Below are 22,914 nucleotides of genomic sequence, written 5' to 3'. Positions count from 1 at the left end.
CCTTCAAATAAGTCATAAATTGTAAGTTAATTCACAGTCTTGTGGATATAGCAAACATTAACATACTTTTAATGAAAATGATAACAGTACAGTCTATATTTTACTTATCCTTTTTTTTGATTTAATTTATTAATTACATACATTAGAATATGTTTTCTTAGATACTGGTTCAGCTGAGAAGGTTCTTCTCAAATTGAAGTATTTGTTGAGGACCACATTGTGGTATGTTAATAGTACATATAAAAATATATGAGCTTTTAACACTTTCCTTTTTAGGGGCCAACTTATGTGCTATTCCTGTTGAAGCAATGGTAGGTGTGGCTAGATTATTTGTACCACGATCCATGCAAGTGAGTAAACCCTTATTGATATAAAGATAATTACTTTGAGAGAAAAGCAAAGTTTTAAAGAAGAGAGAAATGGTGTAAGGAGGCAATGAACTTTTTTTTTGATTTTACAGGAATTGCAGTTATCATGTCAAGTTGGTAGCTGTACTAGTGTTAGTCTACCAGTTAAAAATGGTGGTAATCTCCCTATGACAGTGAGAATGGAAATACCTGGAGAAGAGGAGAGCTATATCTCCATACACCACCTGTTATCAGCTTACAACCTAGTGAGGTAATATCTCTGACACTAGACCCATCTTAGTATAACAATCTCCTTAACAACCATTGCTTTAATGAGCTATAATTTCTTAGAAATCTCATATTCAAGTTATTTTCAAGCCATTATCCAATAACAGTGCTGACTATGCAAGAGACAAGTGAGTACTACCAACTACCAAGACTCCATAATAATAACTTTAACTATAGTTATGTGTTGATGTTATATGGTACTTAGTCTATGCTCACATATTCCATCAGTTTAATGTTTAGGGTGAGGGGGGGGAAATTTATATGTATTAGGGACAGCCCCTGATGACATTACTGGACATGGCTCTGAGTGACTGAGTCTCTCAATTTATGGCTTGTATGAGTAGATCTTCTCTCTGTACTCTGTAGATATTTAATGATGCATATAGAATCAAGTGGTCCTAGTTATCAGATCAAACTAAGCACTGATATTAACACAGTTACTGAACAAATCAGGTACAGACCACTTTGATTTACAAACTATATATTGTTCTCTTAGTACACTGTGTCAGTTAGAATGTAACAAACAGGTTTTGTTTTGGGATGGTGCATCTCTAGAACAACGAAGGTAGTTACTCCATAACTATGTATATATAACATATATTTGTCAATAATACATCGTACATGTACATATACATGTATAATATATTACTTGTTTGTGTTTATTTTATGTTTTCTAGTTCAAATGATGTCATTATTCGAAACAATGACTCCAGACCAGTAATGTTAGAACTCACCATTCTGGATGAAAATACAAACTTTCAGGTTAGCAATCCATGTACTTCCTTAAATTGTTTGTCCATTCATTTGATCCTGTATCCATTATACAGTTTGAGACCACACCTCCTACAAATAGAGGTCAAATACGTCTAGATCCCCACACTCAGCTTACAGTCAATGTTCATTTTTTACCAACACTACTGGATACATTCTATCAGGTGCACTAAATATTGTAGATATTGAACATGTCAAGAAATACAAGGTATAGCAAGTAATATATGTACTAGACAAGAGCTAATGTCTGTCTTGTTGTTTATCATGTACAATATTTGTTTGCCCATGCAGCAAATGTTCTCTTTGTTCCCTTCCCTCACATTCACTAAATCACTTTAATCAACTTCATCACTTAGGCTATTAGTAGGACTTACTAATAGGCCCTCAGTTCAATACCCCCTCTTATTTCTATCACTTACCATTCGTCTCATTTTTATAATTCTATTATTGTTCTGTAAAATGATAATAAATAATAATAATAATAATAATAATATTGTTGTAGTAATTTTATTATTATATTGACAAAATTACTTATAAGACATTTCTCTAAAAAGAGGATGCGCCTTAATTAGGACAATTTAATTTGGAACTGAGATATTTATGATATTTCCATTTGTTTTATTAGATTTCTTATTTGGATATGGTGGTTCCTGTGATGTCATTCCTTTGAATTGTCCTCTAACACAAGATGGATTACTAGTTACCAATCTAGGCAATGTTAGTGGAATATTGTAATGGGTTGTGGTTTTATTGTATATTAGATTATTATGGGACAGCGTAATGTTGCTGAGTTAAAAGTAGCAAATAAAGGTCAAGGTCAGCTTTTGTGAAGGCTATTGGACTATCGGGTATGTACATAAATTGTTGTAGTAGTAGTATTTGACATGTACACACATCTCCTCTCTCTTCTCCTCTCTCATCCTTGACAGTGGACAATGTACCTCTACCAACAAGTAAACTAAACATTATACCAAAGAACTAATTTTACAACCTCAACAAACTAAAGTAAATATTAATGCTTTTATATAACAAATACATATACAAGTATTCCATCTCCCAAATATGGAAGTTATCACATAATACTCTAAACTAAATGACATATTATGATACACTATTTTATTATCACTTGTGTAATATTTGTAATAGGAACTGTTAGTCATTTATCATTGTGGCAAGGATGATACCTCATTCTTGCACTCCTCAACAACATCTGTTCCCATTGCTAAACTCCTCTTATATACTGGTGATGAAATATTTGAGAAGATTATTAAGGGATTCACCTACCGGCTCTATAAAGAAAACAAAGATCGTTCTCTGATAGAGTTGTTCTTAAAACCTTTTCCTGATGAAGAAAATGTCACTTTTGGTGAGTATTATGAGAGATAGAGAGTTCTTTTCATCATATACCTGTACACATGTATGTACATGTACATAACTTACCATCAACCATGGTTCTCCCTTTAGTACTTCTTTGGTCTAGTTAAAATGTATCATGAAATTGCATTCATGATACATATATATATGTAGATTAGATGTTTCTCTGATTATGTAAAATAGTTACAGCTGTGTTCTGTGATAGTTTAGACAAATTATTTGAATTTAAAACTGCATGATGAGAATTTGTCTATTTAACAATTATCACTCATACTTTTTAACTTATAGATCTTCCTGTGATACCCGATGTTCTTGATTGTAACAAGATCTTAGATTCGCACATGAAATCACTTACGGTGACACTACTTGGTTCTACAGTCACAACTCCCACTTCTCAGTCCTCACTTATCACACCATCACACACACAATGTAACACCAGCAAAACCCTCATACGACACCCTCCACTTAGTCCTATGTTGGTAACACCCAAACAAACCCTCAAATTTCCAGATATACCTGTCAAACATTTTACTGGTAAGCATTCTTATTTTTAAGTGTTTATAAAATATTGTGTGTCTAGTTGAGAATCATAAATTTTATTGGACATTTTATTTTAGAGAAAACTTTTGGAGATAAACAATCCTTACTCTGTGAAAATTCAATGGAAATAACAAGTTCAAGCACCTCCTTTTGTTAAAGAGGTATATGAGTGAGTGAGTGTGTGTGTGTGTGTTGTGTGTGTGTTGTGTGTGTGTGAGAGAGAGAGAGAGAGGACAGTTAAAGACTGCTCACAAATCATACAGGTTGATGAAGACAGTGATACTATCTTTAAAACAAAGTACTCGGTATTTTGATGGATACATCAATGTACAGGACAGTTGGAACCATATGAGAAAACAACAGTAAGTTAATATAAACCATATACTAGACCATCACTACTGGCTGTCATGACTATAGATTTTTAGTGACATTTCAACCTCAAGATGTTGGAGTTTATTCACAATATGGAACCTACAGGTCATTAATATTATAGTTAATATTATATTTATAGCTTAATGTATACCAGTACATATATAGATAGTTACAGTAATATTATACTTACAGGTCACTGGAGAAGGGTTAGGAATGATGGAGCATAGAATATCATTTGGAGGAAAGGTACATGTACATGTAGTGTACATGTATATTATCAAATTGTTTTTTTTTAGGCAATTTTAACTCCACCCACTCTTCCATAATACTACTGACAGTCCATTCTCTGTTGGCTCCACCCCTTTCTATCCATTTGTATTGCCGCATTCTCGGGTCCACTGTCTGTCTGCCACACCCACTTCAACCCATCCCTCAAAAATCTCCAAGTACTTTAACTCAGTTACCATGGCAACAACTACCTAAATCAGTATATCTAAGTACAGAGTGTGTGGAGTTTCCATGTACAGCTGTTGGTCAACAGGCAATGATTAAAATTAGAGTTATTAATAAAGATATCATTGCACATCAGGTAAGCAAGTACTAATACTTTATAGAGATATTTTACATATGCAAACTTCTACATATCATGAATAATACATACACACATTGTTGTATTACAATGTACATAGCTTCTACACAGCACTATATTGTCGTATTAATGCAGTGATAGATAGTGTATATATGTATATATATATATATAGTACAAGGTTATATTTGTAATTCTTTCTCTGTGGCATATTGAGACTTATGCTTTCATTAATATAAACTGTTACAAAAATATAATATTAATCATAAAATCATGTACATGTCTTAAATAATATAATATAATAAAATATTAATGTTTTCTTTTCGCAGTTTAATGTCATTCAGCCACACCCACCTTTCTCTGTGGTCCACCATCAATTTGAATTAACGTATGTTAACACAACTTACAAGCTGGTATTGTAATTGAACACAAATAAAATACAATATCCTTAATATTAATAAGCATTAATAACTGGCCACACTATATTTAGTTCCATTACAAGTAAACACAAGATGACTCTATAGATATATTACAAAAATGCTAGCTGCACATAATATATCTCATCTTGTTAATAAGTTTCTTTTTCTTTATTTTTTTTTGTATCTAGTCCACGTCATTGTGCAAGGTTACCAGTCTACTTTATACCAACACTGTCTGGATGTTATCAAGGTATCCTGGCCATCAGAACTACATTAGGACATCAAAATGTTTTACTCTATTAAAAGGAAGCTCATAATTTTTTATTATCATAAATTATACATAGCTAGATTACTAAAATTAATAGAAATGCAAATATTCAGGATATCGTTAACCATGTGCTATAATGGTGAATCATCAGACGTCACTTGCTATATAGAGAGTAAGATCTTAGAGTTGCATCATTGGAGGTGAGAGCAATTGTGCTGAACTGTATAGATCTCATTTAGTTTGTGAAAGTTTTAAAAGCAACAAACAAAGTTAAACAACAAATAAACATAATTTTAGTAATTAAAGGCTATAATAAAAAATAATCATATAAAAACATAATTAAAATAAACATTTAAACAGAAATTAAACTACATTGGTCAATGTCATCAGCACGTGTACACACCTAGCAAGGAAACGCGTGACCACCATTATGGCGGGAAAATATCAATCATTAGCCACACGCTGACAAGCAAAATGATTTAATAGATTTTTAATTATTTTTTGTAAAAAATATTATTAATTAAAATTAATGATACAGTTCTTTGTAAAAAAAGGTCATTAATATAATATGATACAAATTATAAACTTATTTCGTTTATATGAAAAGTTAAAAGTTGTGTAAAAAAATATTATTAATTAAAATTAATGATACAGTTCTTTGTAAAAAAGGTCATTAATATAATACAAATTATAAACTTATTTTGTTATATGAAAAAGTTAAAAGTTGTAATAAGCTAACTTAAAAATATCTTTGAAACTAAAGTTAAGATTGACTTTGACAAATTTTAGTGAAAAAGTTTTTTTAGTGAAAAAAAATGTTTTTTTTAAAGATAACTAATGTACAAATTCTAAAAAAAATGTTGTAAAGAAAAATTATAAAGAAAAATGGCAACTAAAAATAAAAAAGACAATCTCTAGTTGAAGAGTCCCCAAGAAGCTCAGTGAAGGTCTCCAATCCACCAAGAAGTCCAGTGAAGGTCTCCAATCCAACAATTGTAGGAAATAGAGAAGATAGAGAGTTCCCAAGAGTCCACCAGTTGAGAACATAGAGGGAGAAAGAGAAGAATAACAACTGGATTACTAAAGATGAATGAGAAGTGGATGGATGGATGGAAAGACAGCTCACCTTTTTCACCAGTGCTGCTCCTGCAAGGAAAGAAAAAGAGAGTAGTTATGAACTGGTAGTGACAATGAGTGGATAGAGAGTGAAGAGAGACAGAGGAAGTGAAAAAGGACTACCAACCTACACACACACACAGCACACACACCACGCACCCTAGAAGATCAGAGGTTCCCCCCGCCACCTGGCGGCCTTGGATATTAAAAAAAAAATTTTTTTTTGGCCGCCAGGCGGCAGGGGGAATATGATTTTTAGAGATTGTATGAGTGTGTGTATAGTGTATAGGCTAGATAGCCCAAAATAAAATAAAAATAAAAATAAAAAGAAGAGGAAGAAGGCCAGAAGGAAGACAGGAAAGAGTCCAATGACATGGAGAGCGACTCATCTTTTACATCCAGAGAACATCAGAGAAGACCAGTCAAGACCATCAGAGAACATCAGAGAAGACCATCAAGAGAACATCAGAGAAGACCAGTCAAGACCATCAGAGAAGAACAGTCGAGAACATCAGAGAGAACAGTCAAGAAACGCGGTAAGAACTTCCAAGTTGAGTCCTGATGAAGGAAGAGACAGAGAAAAAAACAAGTAGTGAAAACATTACAAAAATAAAAAAAAATAAAAAAAAATAAAAAATTGAGAATAAAAAAGAAAAGAAACAGATAAGAATGACAAAAACGAAATAAAAAAGATGATCCAGCGACGAGAGAGGCGAGTCGATTCCAACGAAGTACGAGATGATCCAACGAAGTACGAGAAGATCCAACGATGATGTAAGTCGTAGAGAACATAGAGGGAGAACGAGAAGTTTGTAACAACTGAAAACATAGACGAGAGGTGATGGATGGAGAGTAACTCACCTTATAATATAAGTTTGCAAAATGGAGTTCTTTTTAATATTATCAAGAGATCTTGTCATGCTTCAATTTGACAACAAGTCACCAAAAACTTGTGGACAAATTTGGCGGGAAAACACCAACGCGCGTGACTAGTATTAATTGATTTTTAATTGATTGATTAAGAGCTAATTAAACAAAATACATTAAAATTAATATTACATTACTTTACAAGTTGTTACTAATGAATAATATTGTTTAATAATGATAAGGACTGTGGGAAAGGTTTTACCACATCATCTTACTATCCACTTTTGTATTTACACTGAAGAAAAGCCTATGGCAATAAATAATTTCCTTTTTGATGTATAGAAAATAAACACAATGATTAAATTATTCACTTTTTGGTAGAAAATTATATTTTTAAAGAGACTTGTTTATAAGATATAGAAAAAAACAATGGTATAAAAGATACTATATATATATATTATATATATATATATATATATATATATATATATATATAATATATTGAAAAAAATATATAAAGAAAGAAATAAAAATAGCTTCATTCCAAGAGTCAGTTGACAAATAGAGGAACATTAAGAATTATTTGTAACAACTGGATTATTAAAGAATGAATGAGAGATGGATGGATGATAGAGATAGCTCAACTTTTTCAACAGTGCTACTCCTGCATCGCCACTAACATCAATTGATTTTTAAATTGATGTGATTAACAGCTAATTTAAAATATTCAAAATACTTAAATTTTATGACAAAGTATATTTTGTAAATTTTAGCCATGAATTAAAATTTTACATTTGCCATTTAGTAATGGTACAGTACTCCATGTGAATATATTATTCATACTATATATATTAAGTTTCACTTAGTTTTATTATACAGAGAGTAAGATCTTATTGGAAGATGACAGCAATTATGCAGTCTCTCTGATCTGTGTGGATCTTGTCCAGTTTTTTGACATCTTGTAAGAGTAGTTGGAGACATAGAACGCTCTAACTCTATACTAGTAAACTGTTTGAGATAATTCATTCACTATTGATAGCTCCTAGCTCGGGCTTGTTGAAGTTCACTTTGTAATAATAACAGTCTTCTCTCATTGGTCCCTGTTGATTGATGTTCTGTTATACATGTAATTATACATGTATTTGATCTTTATTCCTATATCTCAGTCCCACATCTAGTATAGGAACAATGGACATGTGCCTAGCCATAGTGTGTGGTCATGTCCTTTTGATATACTGTGTACTTATCGTAACCTACCTATTATTTCTCTGTAATTTAAGCACATTCCTCTTTAGTGGGACAATAAATCAGTGTTTAGTTTCTATAGAGTGAGAAAATTAAAAGGGAGGAATTTAAAAGATAACATGTATGCATACATAGTAATTTATTACATGTACAGACCAGGTTAATTGAGAGACTAATGAGAGGTTTTCCCTACTTTAATGAGTCTATTTGATTGATTTGACTGGGACTGTTATTAGTGCGAGATGAATGCATTACTTCCTCAAGAAGGCTGGAGAGATAGAGAGAGAGAGAGAGAGAGAGAGGTATAAATATTCCTATGATAATAATAATATATATACCCTTTCAAATTCTTTTAATGACTTCTTTGTTCATCTATTGATAATTATTAATAGTATAGCTAGGATTATGATGGTGATATGCTTGAGGAGTTTTTCTGAGTTGAAGATGATCTGTGCATAGTGATTATTTTTGAGAACCGAATCCTTTCTCTACTTAACTGTTGCAACTGAATAGTCAGTCTGTTCACTATACAATATAGTACTTAATTATATGTTCCATATATAATTATACTCATAACAAAATATGTGACAATAATGCATAATACAATCTATAATCTATGTATTTAGTACTAGAAAGGACATTTATTTTTCACTCCCTACTATTTACATGTACATGTGCTTAGAGGATCCCCCTTAATTAGGACAATTAACATATAAGTAATAGGTTATCTGTATATAATGTGTGCCCATACCTTTGGTTTTGTGCTCTCGTTTCATATCTCTTAGTTTATTGTTCACACTGTCTAGTAATATTAAAAGATGTTCTTTCTCTTTTTAACTTCGACAAACTTTGATGCAAAAGTTTGTCTACAATAACATAAACAATATAGTCCCAATGATTTTTTATTAATTAAATGTAATTTTACTTTTCTCTTGATTTGTTTCATCTGATGACTTGATGTCTATATAGAATAACATTGATTATTGACAATATTATAGTATGCCTAATTATATCTACCTCTAGTAGAATTTCATTAGCTATTCTGAGTTTCTCATGTTCTTCTTTTAATTTAGTCAGTTCAACTACCATAATGAACAATATTAATAATGACTAAATGATACAGGAGCTAACCTGATATGTTTGTAGGATAAACATCTTTTTCAGCCATTAGATTCATTCAATGTCTCATAGTACATTTCTAAGTCTTTGAGGAAGTAAGTCTGTGCAATAGCTGTTCAGGAGATTCACCCTCAAATGGACAAGTTCTAAAAATAACATCATTAACATAACTTCGATTAGTTGATAGTACATCACCTCATCTTTATCATCAGGTAAAGAATGTAAGGAGAGCTCTGCTGTAATTTGTACCATTGATTCCTTTAGTGCAGCATTACCTCTCATGCAAACCTAGAATTTAAGAGAAAATTTACTATATGAAAACAGACAAGCAGCAAATCTATAAAACTCACTGTTATCTATTGCAGTAGCTTTATCAGTGTATGAGGATTGATATTTTTGGGACCAGAGTTTACTTGGAGAGTATCAAACCATCCCTGTTCTCTATGTACATGTTTATGTTTAGTGCTCACTCCAGGAATATCAGGTCTACCTGGAATATGATTCTTTGACTGGTCTAAAAGATGGACAATGACTTGATACATTAGGATGACTTGTGCTAATGGTTTTGTAGCTGAGAGACTAAAGTCATATCCTGTTGATGGAGGGAGCACAGATTGATGTACACTTGAGATCGAGATAGTGGTTTGTCTCTCATTGGAGTTGATGTTGTTATGGATGGTATTGATCTGCTTGTATGCATTGTTGGTTCCTGTGGAAAAGGTGACGATGAACCAGGATGAATGATAAAGGGTGGAGGTCGGTGAGGCTACAGGAGAGAGACAGTTGCTGTTGAAGTGCTCCATACTACATCAGGCCTTCTGTTCTTGTAAGGAGATATGCCTGATCTCCTGACGTTAGTGACATACTCTGATTAAGGACTGTAGACTGGGAGATCGGCTAATCCTTTCAGAGATGAGTGAGTACTTGAAGGACGAGAGTTCCAGAGGGGAACCTTGTTGTCTGGGAACTTGGTTTGGGGGGAGGAGGGCGGTGCGATGGGAAAAGAGGTGGAGTGAGTGATAGGTGTTGTGTGATAATCCTCTTCATTGCTAATCAAATTCAGGTAATTCTTCTGACATTGAACATGATTCACTGCTATCTTCCTCCACAGGTGTTGAGACTATGTTTGTAGAGTGTCTGTCAGCTTTGATTATTTGTTACTGGATATTTTGGAGTGACATGCTTTGATTTCATAGGACCAGTATTGATTTCAAAATGTATCCCATCATCTCTTTTTTGTACATGTTTCTTTACTACTTCCATCTTTCCATTACGTTTTCTACTTTCACCTTCAGCTTTTTTGCTGCCTTTTCCACTTCCACCTTCCTTTCGATCACCTTTTCCATTTCAAATCCTTCCCTTTGATCACTTTTCCACTTCCACCTTCCCTTCGATCACATTTTCACTTCCACCTCCCTTTGATCACCTTTTCCATTTCCCACCTCCCTTCCATCACTTTTCTACTTTCACTTTGACTTCCTTGGTCACTTTTTATTTTAGCTTCTTTTTTTACTTTAGCATAAATGGGATAGTTAGCTTATCCTGAGGTATTATTTTTATTGAGACATTCCTGGTCATTTTCAGCCAGTGGCATTGGACTCTTTCTGAAGGATAATTATCATCTGATTCCAAATGTTCATCAGAAGTAATACTAGTCATGAACTGTTACTTGTGTGTGCTCTGGTGATGGTGATCCATGTCTAGTAGATGGTGATGTGTGATTGTGATTCTGTGGTATGTCCCTATCATCGAAAGATGGAGGCGAGGTAATGGCTACAAAGACAGAGAGATCATGATAAAGTAATAAGCATGAAGTGTCTGAGTTGTACACCACACACACATATATTGTGTATAGTAGTTTCTGTGACTGCTAAAATTGCATTGATATTTATAAAGAATTATTCATTGAGCTTTCTAGTTGATCCATACTTACTCTGTTACGAACAGATTGTGCACCTTTCTTTTTAGGGACATTATGAATATCAAGTGTTATAGCATCTCTCACAACTGAGTATCTAAATCTGAGGTTTGATCATCGACATACTCTAGGAGACTTGGTTTAGTACGAACAGGGAGAAGTCTGCTTGTGTCCCTACAGTAATGAGAATATAATTATAATATGCCTGTCCAACTAACCACTTATTGGTTCAGGTTTATACTCTGTGCTATTGCAGTAATGTTCTATAAATATTATTATTATATTGTTTGCATTTTTTATATGCGTCTTTTACTAACAAACTTATATTGTCAATATATAAGTAATTGGTATGAATTCCATTGCACTGATGTTAGATGTCTGCATTGACCACAAACTAAAGCCTACTACCAAACTATATTACATCTCTAGTGCATTACCACACTATCTCAGTCTGTACTATAATCATGTACTACATGCAGTTAGAATATTAGATTGACCTTTGCTTGCAGAGGGTGGAGAAGATTTCTTCTTCCAAATTAATGGGTGAAGTGGAGATATCATTAGTAGATGGAGTCAGAGGTATTGGTGCAGAAATCACAGGTTTTATGACTATCTGATGTCTATAGTAAACGAATATAGCATTGGATATTGAACAAAAAGAGTTTGAATGACCAGGTAAATGTAATATTATGATCTATTACCTTGTATGACATCAGACAGATAATAGTGTATTAATCTATTGATAGCGTCTTCTTTCCTAATGTATTAGCTAGCTTACCTTGTCGGTATCCTTGCGTTTCTTTCTCTTAAACAACTTCAACATGACCTATTGTAATTTCACAGTGGTTTGCACTTGTTAACTGTTTACCATGGTAATTCAATATTGTAGGCGTAGCTCGTTTGGTAATAGCCAGCGCTGCAAAAATGCATACCTTGATCTAGTCTCTGTTACTACAACTTTGGCGGCTAACTATATCTGCTTGAGATATGGCTGCAGGAGAGAGACTCAACCCAGTAAAATGCAATATCGTACAGCAAGAACAGATATGGTATACATAATTCACATTACATTATATATAGTATAGTGAGATTTAGACCTTACATGCAATACTTGGTTATGTTGATATTATAGGAAAGATTATGTTTATCATGAAGGGAAGGCTGTAAAGAGATGGGCAACAACATGGGGCTTTCTTCAGAAAGAGTATCAAAAATGTAAGCTCATAGGTCTAAAGGTGTTTTTAAATGGTGTTGCTATAGTACTCAAAATGTTATCAAGAAATATATAGCTTGTCATATATATTAACATATATAGATAACTGCCGATATTGAGAGTTCTAGAAATAAGAGATGTACAAAAGGGCAGGAGCCTTAAAAGTTGCCTTCTATTCATTGTCATAATGTTAAAGTGTCCAAAATCCCTTTTGTACCCCATTACAACATCACAGGATATAGGTTGGAGATCAGCTCGAAGAGAATACAACTTGGAACGTTTGGGTAACTGGAGTCGTCCAAGAGATCATTTTAAACCATTTCAAGTGGCCTATTGATGCTTGTCCTTAGGACTAACTTGTGTCACTACAACTGTATGCATCAGTATTATTTTATATGTTTCTACTACTAAATCTTGGTCTTAGAATTTTAACTCTTTAGCTAGTTAAAAAATCAACACTCTAAGTTATCTCATTGTTATTTTGTGTATTGTTAATTATTAACAATGTCTTTGTTTTGTTATATATATTGTTATAATTGTTTTTGTTGTAGTATTTTTCTAGAACAATAATTTTTAGTCTTTTAGAATATGTTTTATTCCTGTAAGCTGATAGCTACAATGATATTCTATTAAATAATCTTGTACTATACAGTAATACTTACCAAAAAATTATTTTCAACAGCAAGCAATATTTTAGTTAATATTATGTAGAGTTATTATTTATAAAATTGTTCTATTGATAATTTCAGTGAATCTAGTCTTGATCTAAATTCTTCTTCCGACCACTTGTCTCTATCCATCTTACAAAAATGACTATCACTGTAACAGAAGAAGCAAGATAGTCAGTAACACCTCATCATGACAAATATATCAGCAACATATTTACCTGAAAGAGTCCACAAATTGAGTTAAAAATTGAATGAAGGTTAATGCTCTATATTGTGAAGAGAAATTAAGAAATACTGACACACATAACATGACATAAGTAGTGATTGTTATGACCAGATTCCATTAAACTTACTTGAGAGCACAATAATTTGTGATTTACAGGAGCTTCAAGTATAGAGGCTACTTCATCAACACTATATAAAAAGATATACACAATACATAATAGTCTCTTATATAATAGACATACTGAGGACTTAATTTAAGTATCATATCTGCTGTCATGTCTAACTGGACAATATGACAAGATTCTATATTATCTTCATGTGAAACTATAACACGAATTCCTTTCTCAGCTATTGATGTTGTTAGCTATGAAATAAAAAAGGTAAATTAATTTAAACACATATTCAGTAAACCCTAACCCTAAACCCTACTACCCTACACCCTAAACCCGGAGGTAGTCTTAACCTAATTCATTGACAGAGACTTACTTTAATTAATTCAACACACAAATCAACTAATGGCTTATCTTCATTGGTCCATTCTTTTCCATTATCTTCAAATCCTTCTTCTCAACATTGTCCTTCTCAAGGCAACCTTCTTCTCCGAGATCATTAGGTTTGATCTCTATATGATCAACTGCTATAATTCTTGTCTCACTAGTTATCAGATCTTCACAAACTACTCCTTTATTTAGTGTATCCTTTTCCTCTAATGTATCATCTTTGTCATTATTACTGCTGATATCACTTGGTTCTAGTCCACCTCCCAAGTTCAAAGGATCAATAATTAGTTTTCCTTTAAGAAACATTTCCAATTCTTCACTGGAAATCTCAGTAACTCCATTATTCTCTACAAGCTACAAAGAAAAGAAAACATTCTTTATACAAACCAGAAGTTGAAGCCTGTAAAACTGCATACAAACTGAATTAAACTGTCATCAATACTAACCTCATTTACTTCATCACAAGCATCTTTTAGTAATCGAAGTTGAGAGAGACATACTTTTTAAAACTGGCAGACTTGTTATCTTTAGACAATGTCCCTATATTATCACAACTCTCCCAGACTGAGCCAGCTCCTTGAAGACGTAATCTTGAATCACTACAAGAAAGATTAAATTAGTAAACACTTAGAATTGTAAGAAGGAATATTCTACTAGCTGGTAACTAACACAGTTAAGCTTACATGTATTATTTTAGTACAAAGTACATGAATATTATAATGTCTTCATATATCCCTAAAGGAATTGTACTGGAGTATTAAGGATAAAACTAGTAACACCAGACACTGCTGCCATAATCCTTTAATGAAAAACAAATATTTCTTTTCATTAGCAAACAGAATTTATTTCTGGTGTTATTATTTTTAGTGTTATATGTCAGTACAACTCTATAAGATAATTCTAGAATTTAAGGTAACCATAGGATATTAATAATTGAAATATAACTATAACTATGTCATTTTATTACCTGTTACAACCATCTGTCATTAATAGTCTACCAAGACTCGCCACACCTTGTAATATTGTTAGAACGAGAGCCTCAATTTCCTTTGACAAATACTTGCCTACAGTATTTGATTATCAAACATAAATATATATAGATAAATAGATCTCTTTAATTGATTGTCCTAACAAAAGGGCTGTCCTCTTTTCAGTGGGATTAATATTAGAAAAATACAATAGAAATATAAGGTAATTTTGGATTTACAATAGGGTTCATCTCAATTTTTACTTACCCCATTCACTATTAACTTGACAATAGGTTGATGTTAAATTGAGAATAGCATTTTCCACTTTTGTGCAGAGGATTCCAGTTTTTCTTCTGAACTGGGACAAGGAGGACGAGAAAAGAGTACCAATAATTTTGTACACGAGTCCGACACAGCTCTAGTACTCACGCAAAGTCGTTGATGAAAATCATGAAATGATAACGAAGCATGATATGATGTTGTACTACCTGTAAATGAGTAATATAAACAAAGTATATTTTTTAATATGGTATTACTGACTTTTTAATTGTTTAATAACTAGTTCAGCATTTTCTGCTAATGTTTCCAATCTTTCTTTGACGTTATTAGTAAGAATCCCTTTGGACAATGTCTGTTTGGTTGCTTTTTTAAATTTCTTGACTTGTCCCTCGGCCATTACAAATCTCAGTGAGTGAGCAGTCTTTGCAGTGAATTTTAACCCCTTTTTTGTATCCTATATTAACCCTTTCACAACTCTGCAAATTGAGTTCAGTTTGTGCAATCCAGCATGAGATGACAAGAAATATGTACTATTCTTTTCTTTATGTTGAGTAAAGCTATACTGAAAAATATGGACTACTCTAATAAGCTCATTTGGCACCAATGGTGAGAATAGGAACACTGCCTACTCGTCTGTTGGCACTGAAATATGGTGCTGATATTGTCTATTCTGAGGTTAGTATTAAACTAGAACAATATCTTCCTAATCTTTCTCTCTCACACGCACATATTATAGGAGTTGATTGATCACAAGATGCTTCAGTGCAGAAAGAGTTAATAATTGTAATATAATCTTTGTCATTCACTCTTGTTATGATGTTCCTATTATACAGCCATATTGAATACTGTTGATTTTATGTTGAGCGATGGTAAATGTGTCTTTAGGACTTGTTCCGCTGAAAGAGATAAAGTTGTCTTTCAAATGGTGAGCAGATTAGTGGACACATACGATTATGGTTTCTCTCTCCTCCCTTCCCAGGGTACAACTGATCCTCAAAGAGCATTACAAGTTGCTAAATTAGTGTAAGTATAATTTATTGTAATGTTTATACAATCTTACAAAGAGAAGGTGATGTGGCTGGTATTGATATCAACATGGGGTGTCCAAAAGAGTTTTCACTGAAGGTAAATTAGTCACGTGATAATCATATGACAAGTCACGTGATTGTCATATGGATTTATGTTTAGGGTGGTATGGGAGCGGCTTTACTGACACAACTGATAAAGTCCGTGAGATATTGACTACATTAGTGCAGGGACTTGACAAACCTGTCACCTGTAAAATTAGAATTCTACCCTCCGTAAGATTGTAATGGATGGATGGTTTCAAGTAATGGATGAACTGGTAGATAAATGGATGAATAAATGGTTTTTATGATACTAGCAGAAAATATAGTTACAAAGTATTGAGTTTTGTTCCATTCATTAAGTACTTGATATTTCAATGTTATAATTTTAGTTATAATTAGTATACAAACTATTAGTCATAGATTTATTTTATTTTTAGTAACATTAGTTTATAAAAAAAATTAGTTTTATTTTTAGTTTTAGTTATTAAAAGTCAAACATACTAAGAGTTTACTTTAAATAAACTAGTATAATGATTATTAAATATTAGTATAACTCAGTAATTATTTTAAATATATTTCAAGATAGCTAACAGATATATAAAAAATAGCTGTAGTAATGATATTGTTGTTCTTCTCTCTATTAGCTAGAACAGACTCTTGAGTTAGTAAAATTATAGAGAGTACTGGTGTAGCTGCCATTGGAGTACATGGGAGGTCAGAATATTATTTTATTAATGAAGTATAAAGTTGTATTATAGGGATAAGAATGAACGCTCTCAAAATCCCGTTCACATCGATATTATACGAAATATAGCATCTGTTTTGAGTATCCCAGTTATTGCTAAGTAAGATGATTACTAATGACAAATTATTATTAACTCCCTTCCTTCTTCCCTCTCTCCTCCTCCTCCCACTTTAGTGGTGGATCAAATGATATTACAACTTATGATGATATATTAACATTTAAAAAGGACACAAATTGTTCATCAGTAATGATAGCAAGAGCTGCTCAATGGAATCCATCTATATTCAGGTAGAGAGAATATATAACACACATCGACACTCTAAATTAAGAACAACACTCTATATTGAGGACACTTTCTAGTCCCATACTAATACTTTAGTGTATTATACAACTCTATATTGAGGACACTGTTCTAGTTCCATACTAATACTTTAATGTATTATAAACCCTATATTGAGGACACTTGTTCTAGTCCCATACTAATACTTTAGTGTATTATACAACCTTTATCTGAGGACACTTGTTCTAGTCCATACTAATACTTTAGTGTATTGTACACAACCTCTATATTGAGGACACTTGTTCTAGTCCTACTAATATTAGTGTATTATACAACCTCTATATTGAGGACACTTGTTCTAGTCCCCATACTAATACTTTTGTGTATTATACAACCTCTATATTGAGGACACCTCTACAGTGTTCACTATTGAGAGGTTCCACTGAAACATGGTACTTTGTTGTGAAGTAGTTCTTTTTCTTTTTACTCAGAGTGTCTGGTCCTCTTCCAGTTAATGAAGTTGCTCAGGAATATGTAAAGACTGCCATCGATTATGATAACTCTAGTGGTAATACTAAATATTGTCTAGCTCAGATTATGCACAAGAACATTGAGACTTCTGAAGGAAGGAAACTAATGGCTGCTCGTACTATGGAGGAAATATGGTATGATAGCATTTATTTTTTTATGAAACGTCTTTGTACACTTTTGTGAGGGACATTTCTTCTAGACTCATACTAATACTTTAGTGTATTATATAACTTCTATAATGAGAATGCTTCTATATTAAGGACAACTTCATACTCAATATAGAAGTTGTATAATACACTAAAGTATTAGTATGGGACTAGAACAAGTGTCCTCAATATAGAGGTGTATAATACACTAAAGTATTAGTATGAGACTAGAACAAGTGTCCTCAATATAGAGGTTGTATAATACACTAAAGTATTAGTATGAGACTAGAACAAGTGTCCTCAATATAGAGGTTGTACAATACACTAAAGTATTAGTATGAGACTAGAATTAGTATGGGACTAGAACAAGTGTCCTCAATATAGAGGTTGTACAATACACTAAAGTATTAGTATGGGACTAGAACAAGTGTCCTCAATATAGAGGTTGTACAATACATAAAGTATTAGTATGGGACTAGAACAAGGTCCTCAATATAGAGGTTGTACAATACACTAAAGTATTAGTATGAGACTAGAACAAGTGTCCTCAATATAGAGGTTGTATAATACACTAAAGTATTAGTATGGGACTAGAACAAGTGTCCTCAATATAGAGGTTGTATAATATACTAAGGTATTAGTATGGGACTAGAACAAGTGTCCTCAATATAGAGGTTGTATAATACACTAAAGTATTAGTATGAGACTAGAACAAGTGTCCTCAATATAGAGGTTGTACAATACACTAAAGTATTAGTATGGGACTAGAACAAGTGTCCTCAATATAGAGGTTGTATAATACACTAAACTATTAGTATGGGACTAGAACAAGTGTCCTCAATATAGAGGTTGTATAATCACTAAAGTATTAGTATGGGACTAGAACAAGTGTCCTCAATCTAGAGGTTGTACAATACACTAAAGTATTAGTATGGGACTAGAACAAGTGTCCTCAATATAGAGGTTGTACAATACACTAAAGTATTAGTATGGGACTAGAACAAGTGTTCTCAATATAGAGGTTGTATAATACACTAAAGTATAGTATGAGACTAGAACAAGTGTCCTCAATATAGAGGTTGTATAATACACTAAAGTATTAGTATGAGACTAGAACAAGTGTCCTCAATATAGAGGTTGTATAATACACTAAAGTATTAGTATGGGACTAGAACAAGTGTCCTCAATATAGAGGTTGTACAATACACTAAAGTATTAGTATGGACTAGAACAAGTGTCCTCAATATAGAGGTTGTACAATACACTAAAGTATTAGTATGGGACTAGAACAAGTGTCCTCAATATAGAGGTTGTATAATACACTAAAGTATTAGTATGGGACTAGAACAAGTGTCCTCAATATAGAGGTTGTATAATACACTAAAGTATTAGTATGGGACTAGAACAAGTGTCCTCAATATAGAGGTTGTATAATAATACTAAAGTATTAGTATGGGACTAGAACAAGTGTCTTCAATATAGAGGTTGTATAATACACTAAGTATTAGTATGGGACTAGAACAAGTGTTCTCAATATAGAGGTTGTATAATACACTAAAGTATTAGTATGAGACTAGAAAAGTGTCCTCAATATAGAGGTTGTATATACACTAAAGTATTAGTATGGGACTAGAACAAGTGTCCTCATATAGAGGTTGTACAATACACTAAAGTATTAGTATGGAACTAGAAAAGTGTTCCTCAATATAAAGGTTGTATAATACACTAAAGTATTAGTATGGGACTAGAACAAGTGTCCTCAATATAGAGGTTGTATAATACATTAAAGTATTAGTATGGAACTAGAACAAGTGTCCTCAATATAGAGGTTGTATAAATACACTAAAGTATTAGTATGGGACTAGAACAAGTGTCCCCCATATAGAGGTTGTTCTTTATGAAGAGGTTCCACTATTTTATTACAGTGATATATGGGGTTTTACTCCCTTATTACGAAGATTGTGACGAGAAGAAGACAAGAAAAGATTGAGAATCTCTCTAATAGAGAAAGACAAGTTAAATAATCATTTTCTCTCTCACATGCATATGTGTGAGTATGTCTTATCTCATAGGAACTTGGTCTGTCATTGGATTGCTTTTTGAGATCAAAGAAACAGAAGTTAGATCCTGAGGTTATGGAGGATGGTACATTAGAGCTTTGTGTACAATATAACAGGTCTTATTGTATGTAGATGTATTTATAATGAAAGTGAAAACGATGCCTGTTTTGTTTACATGTACATGCAAATATGATGATTCTTGTGAATTGTATGTGACAAGAAGTCTGTGTTTTGTTTAGATATGAATTTCTCTGATGCTTTGACTCCAAAAGTGTTTTTTATATGATGGACAGGTAAATGGATATATAATTGAATGAATGGATGTACAATGAGATTAATAATGGATATATGATTCTAGAAAGAAAGGATATTTTAAAATATATAGTTATTATATGTTAATTTGTCTTTTTATAGGAAACAGTCTTTGTGTAAACCAGCCTACCATACAGTAGTTCTATTTAGAGCCCACCTTACTGTGTATATATGGTATGTGTGTGTATTTAGATACAACGTAGTAAAGATAGACTGTTCAAATCAACTGTAACATTAGCGGACAAATTATATTCATCAAGTGTTTGGTAATATAATAGGGATTTGTAATCTGATTGATTTAATTGTATTTAATCTAGGTCTAAAATAAACGAAGTGCTGAACAGCAGCTGCTCTTGTAGCGTTGACTATACTTGGAATAGAGTTACCAAAAGAAAGATAATAATAGTTAATAAAAATTAATTTAATTTTTTTATTAATTAATTTTCGTTAATTAAAACCTCACGCACTCGATAATTAATAATTTATTAGACCACGCCCTTTACACTGGTGGATAATGGCTACTCCTAACGGTATGGTTTGTGCCGCTCCTGTGATGAAAAAGAAAGTACGTTGTCGAAATTTGGACCCCTTGAGGTTTGCCCTCAAGTATATTAAAGAAGGAAAACTAAAAGACCACATAAAAACACTTCAAGCCACTCCAGAATTAGTCGGTATTTTTAGAGAGCGTTCTTCTAGCCTCTCGTGTTCCGAAAAGGGCAGTCACCACTCGTATAGAAGCGGCACAGTTCAACAGAAAGGACATTTTAGTACATATATTAGACAATTATCCTGTCAATTTGGAACAAGGACATCAACACATCGAAGGAGGTCATCCAGTCGAGGGTGCCACCCCTCTGTGGACAGCATCCACTCTGGGTCACCTGGACATTGTCAAAGAACTAATAACTCGTGGAGCTGATATAGAACACACGACAGATTCACACTCAAGTCCATTACGTGGTGCAGCCTTTGATGGCCATCTCCCTGTTGTCGAGTACCTTATAGAACAAGGAGCCGATATTGATAAGCCAAATCAAGTCGGTCAAAGTCCTCTAACTATTGCAGCTGCTATGAGAAAAATGAAAACTGTTGAATTTTTATTGAAAAAGGGGGCTAATATTCATCATAGAGGTCACAATGGTGACACGCCCCTTCATGTGGCTGTTGATAAGTCTGGGTCGAGTGAAATTACTAAAGTTTTAGTAGAAAGCTGGTGCTAAAAATATTCCTAATGACGTAGGTATACCCCTGCAATTATGGCCTGTTGCTATGGACACCAAGGTATTATGAAATATTTAAACGATACATTTACTTTAGCTATACAAGAACGATATGACTGTTACTGTTTACTTGTTGCTAAGGAAGTCCTCAATTCTAGCTTTGTTGGGGCATTAGAGTGGCTTTTAAAAGCCGTCGAAATGCGCCAACAATATCCAGAGTTGTCGTCTAGTTTGCCTAAACCGGTAGCAATTTATGATGGTATTCAAGAACCTGACAACGATGATGATGCTCGTCAGATTATGAATGATAATGTGTTGTCTTTTTTCTTATGTTCTATTTATTGTGAGCGTATCCTCGGAGCTATTCATCCTACAACACCATTTTATATTCGTATCAGTGGCGACATGGCATTAGAAGAGTGTAAATATGAAAAATGTATGCAGTTATGGCTCCGTTCTTTGGAGTTTGACCAGGCAGCTCGCATGGCATATGAGCTACAATATTGAAGATTTGCTTTTTAGTGTAAGAGGGTTCTATACTATGATAGAAGCTGGATATATTCCTGAGATACATCAGCACTTTGAATGGGGCATCAAGGAGTTTATGCTTGCTAAGGAAAGCAAAATATGTGAAGTTGATGTTGTTTACTGTCTCTGTCGGTTGTTGGCTATTTGGTTTCGAGCTGTTGATATTATTAAAGAAAAGAAGCGTGTAGTTCAAGAGAAGGAGCGATTACAAATGGCAGTGACACAGCTATGTGATTTGGTGAAGGGAAAGGATACTCCATTACTGATAGCTTGTCTACGGAATGTCACTAGTGGTCAGAAGCAAGCCAGGTCAGTGCTGCCACTTCTATTGCTAAGTCAAAAACTACTCTTCATAAAGTGTTAGCTGCTTTCTTGGATCATGGTTGTCCTGTAAACTGTGAAGATCAATGGGTAATTTCCCACTTCATTTAGCAGTACAACTCAACGAGAACAGCTCATTGAATTGTGTTCAAACTCTTATAGACTATGGAGCTCATTTAGATGCTGTCAACCATGCTAATGAACTGCATTGGACTTAGCACTTAAGAAAACCAGGCTTAGTAAAAAATAAAACAACTTGTTGTAGAGTTATTAAAGAAGTCACACAGGCAACACTTAAGTTTACAATGTCTTAGTGCTATTACTGTAGTTCATGAAGGATTGCCATATATTGATTTGTTGCCATCTTTTTTGATCTCTTTTGTTGCTGAGCATGAGACTGATGGTCTTGAAGAACCAGTTAATATAACTGAAGTGTTTGATGATATAGAGGCATCTAGTGTTGATGATGACCATTCTATTGCCAGTTCTAACATGACATGATATAGTTAAGTTTATAGTATTTTAATATTTTGATGTGTTGTTTTGAAATCTATTATATATAGCAAGATGCCTCTATTATTGAGTTTTAATTGATATAGTTAATTGAAAAAGTAATCA

The 22,914-nt window shown here is 33.1% G+C and overlaps 1 protein-coding gene and 1 pseudogene across 1 annotated transcript; both read left to right on the top strand.

The window, feature by feature from the left end:
• Nucleotides 1-15,298: 15,298 nt before the first annotated feature.
• On the top strand, nt 15,299-20,497 carry LOC121392786 (tRNA-dihydrouridine(20) synthase [NAD(P)+]-like). The gene is given in 15 exon segments (XM_041523864.1): nt 15,299-15,302; nt 15,673-15,758; nt 15,820-15,856; nt 15,917-16,008; nt 16,063-16,106; nt 16,148-16,208; nt 16,272-16,299; nt 16,302-16,384; nt 16,798-16,822; nt 16,825-16,867; nt 16,912-16,998; nt 17,073-17,186; nt 17,670-17,843; nt 19,928-19,934; nt 20,420-20,497. Coding segments are annotated over 15 exon segments (963 nt in total).
• A 244-nt stretch (nt 20,498-20,741) lies between these two features.
• On the top strand, nt 20,742-22,514 carry LOC121392784 (annotated as a pseudogene).
• The last annotated feature ends 400 nt before the right edge of the window (nt 22,515-22,914 follow it).

The sequence above is a fragment of the Gigantopelta aegis genome, unplaced genomic scaffold (genome assembly GCF_016097555.1).
Source record: "Gigantopelta aegis isolate Gae_Host unplaced genomic scaffold, Gae_host_genome ctg4494_pilon_pilon, whole genome shotgun sequence".
NCBI lineage: Eukaryota > Metazoa > Mollusca > Gastropoda > Neomphalida > Peltospiridae > Gigantopelta > Gigantopelta aegis.
This window is presented reverse-complemented; position numbering and strand designations above follow the sequence as displayed.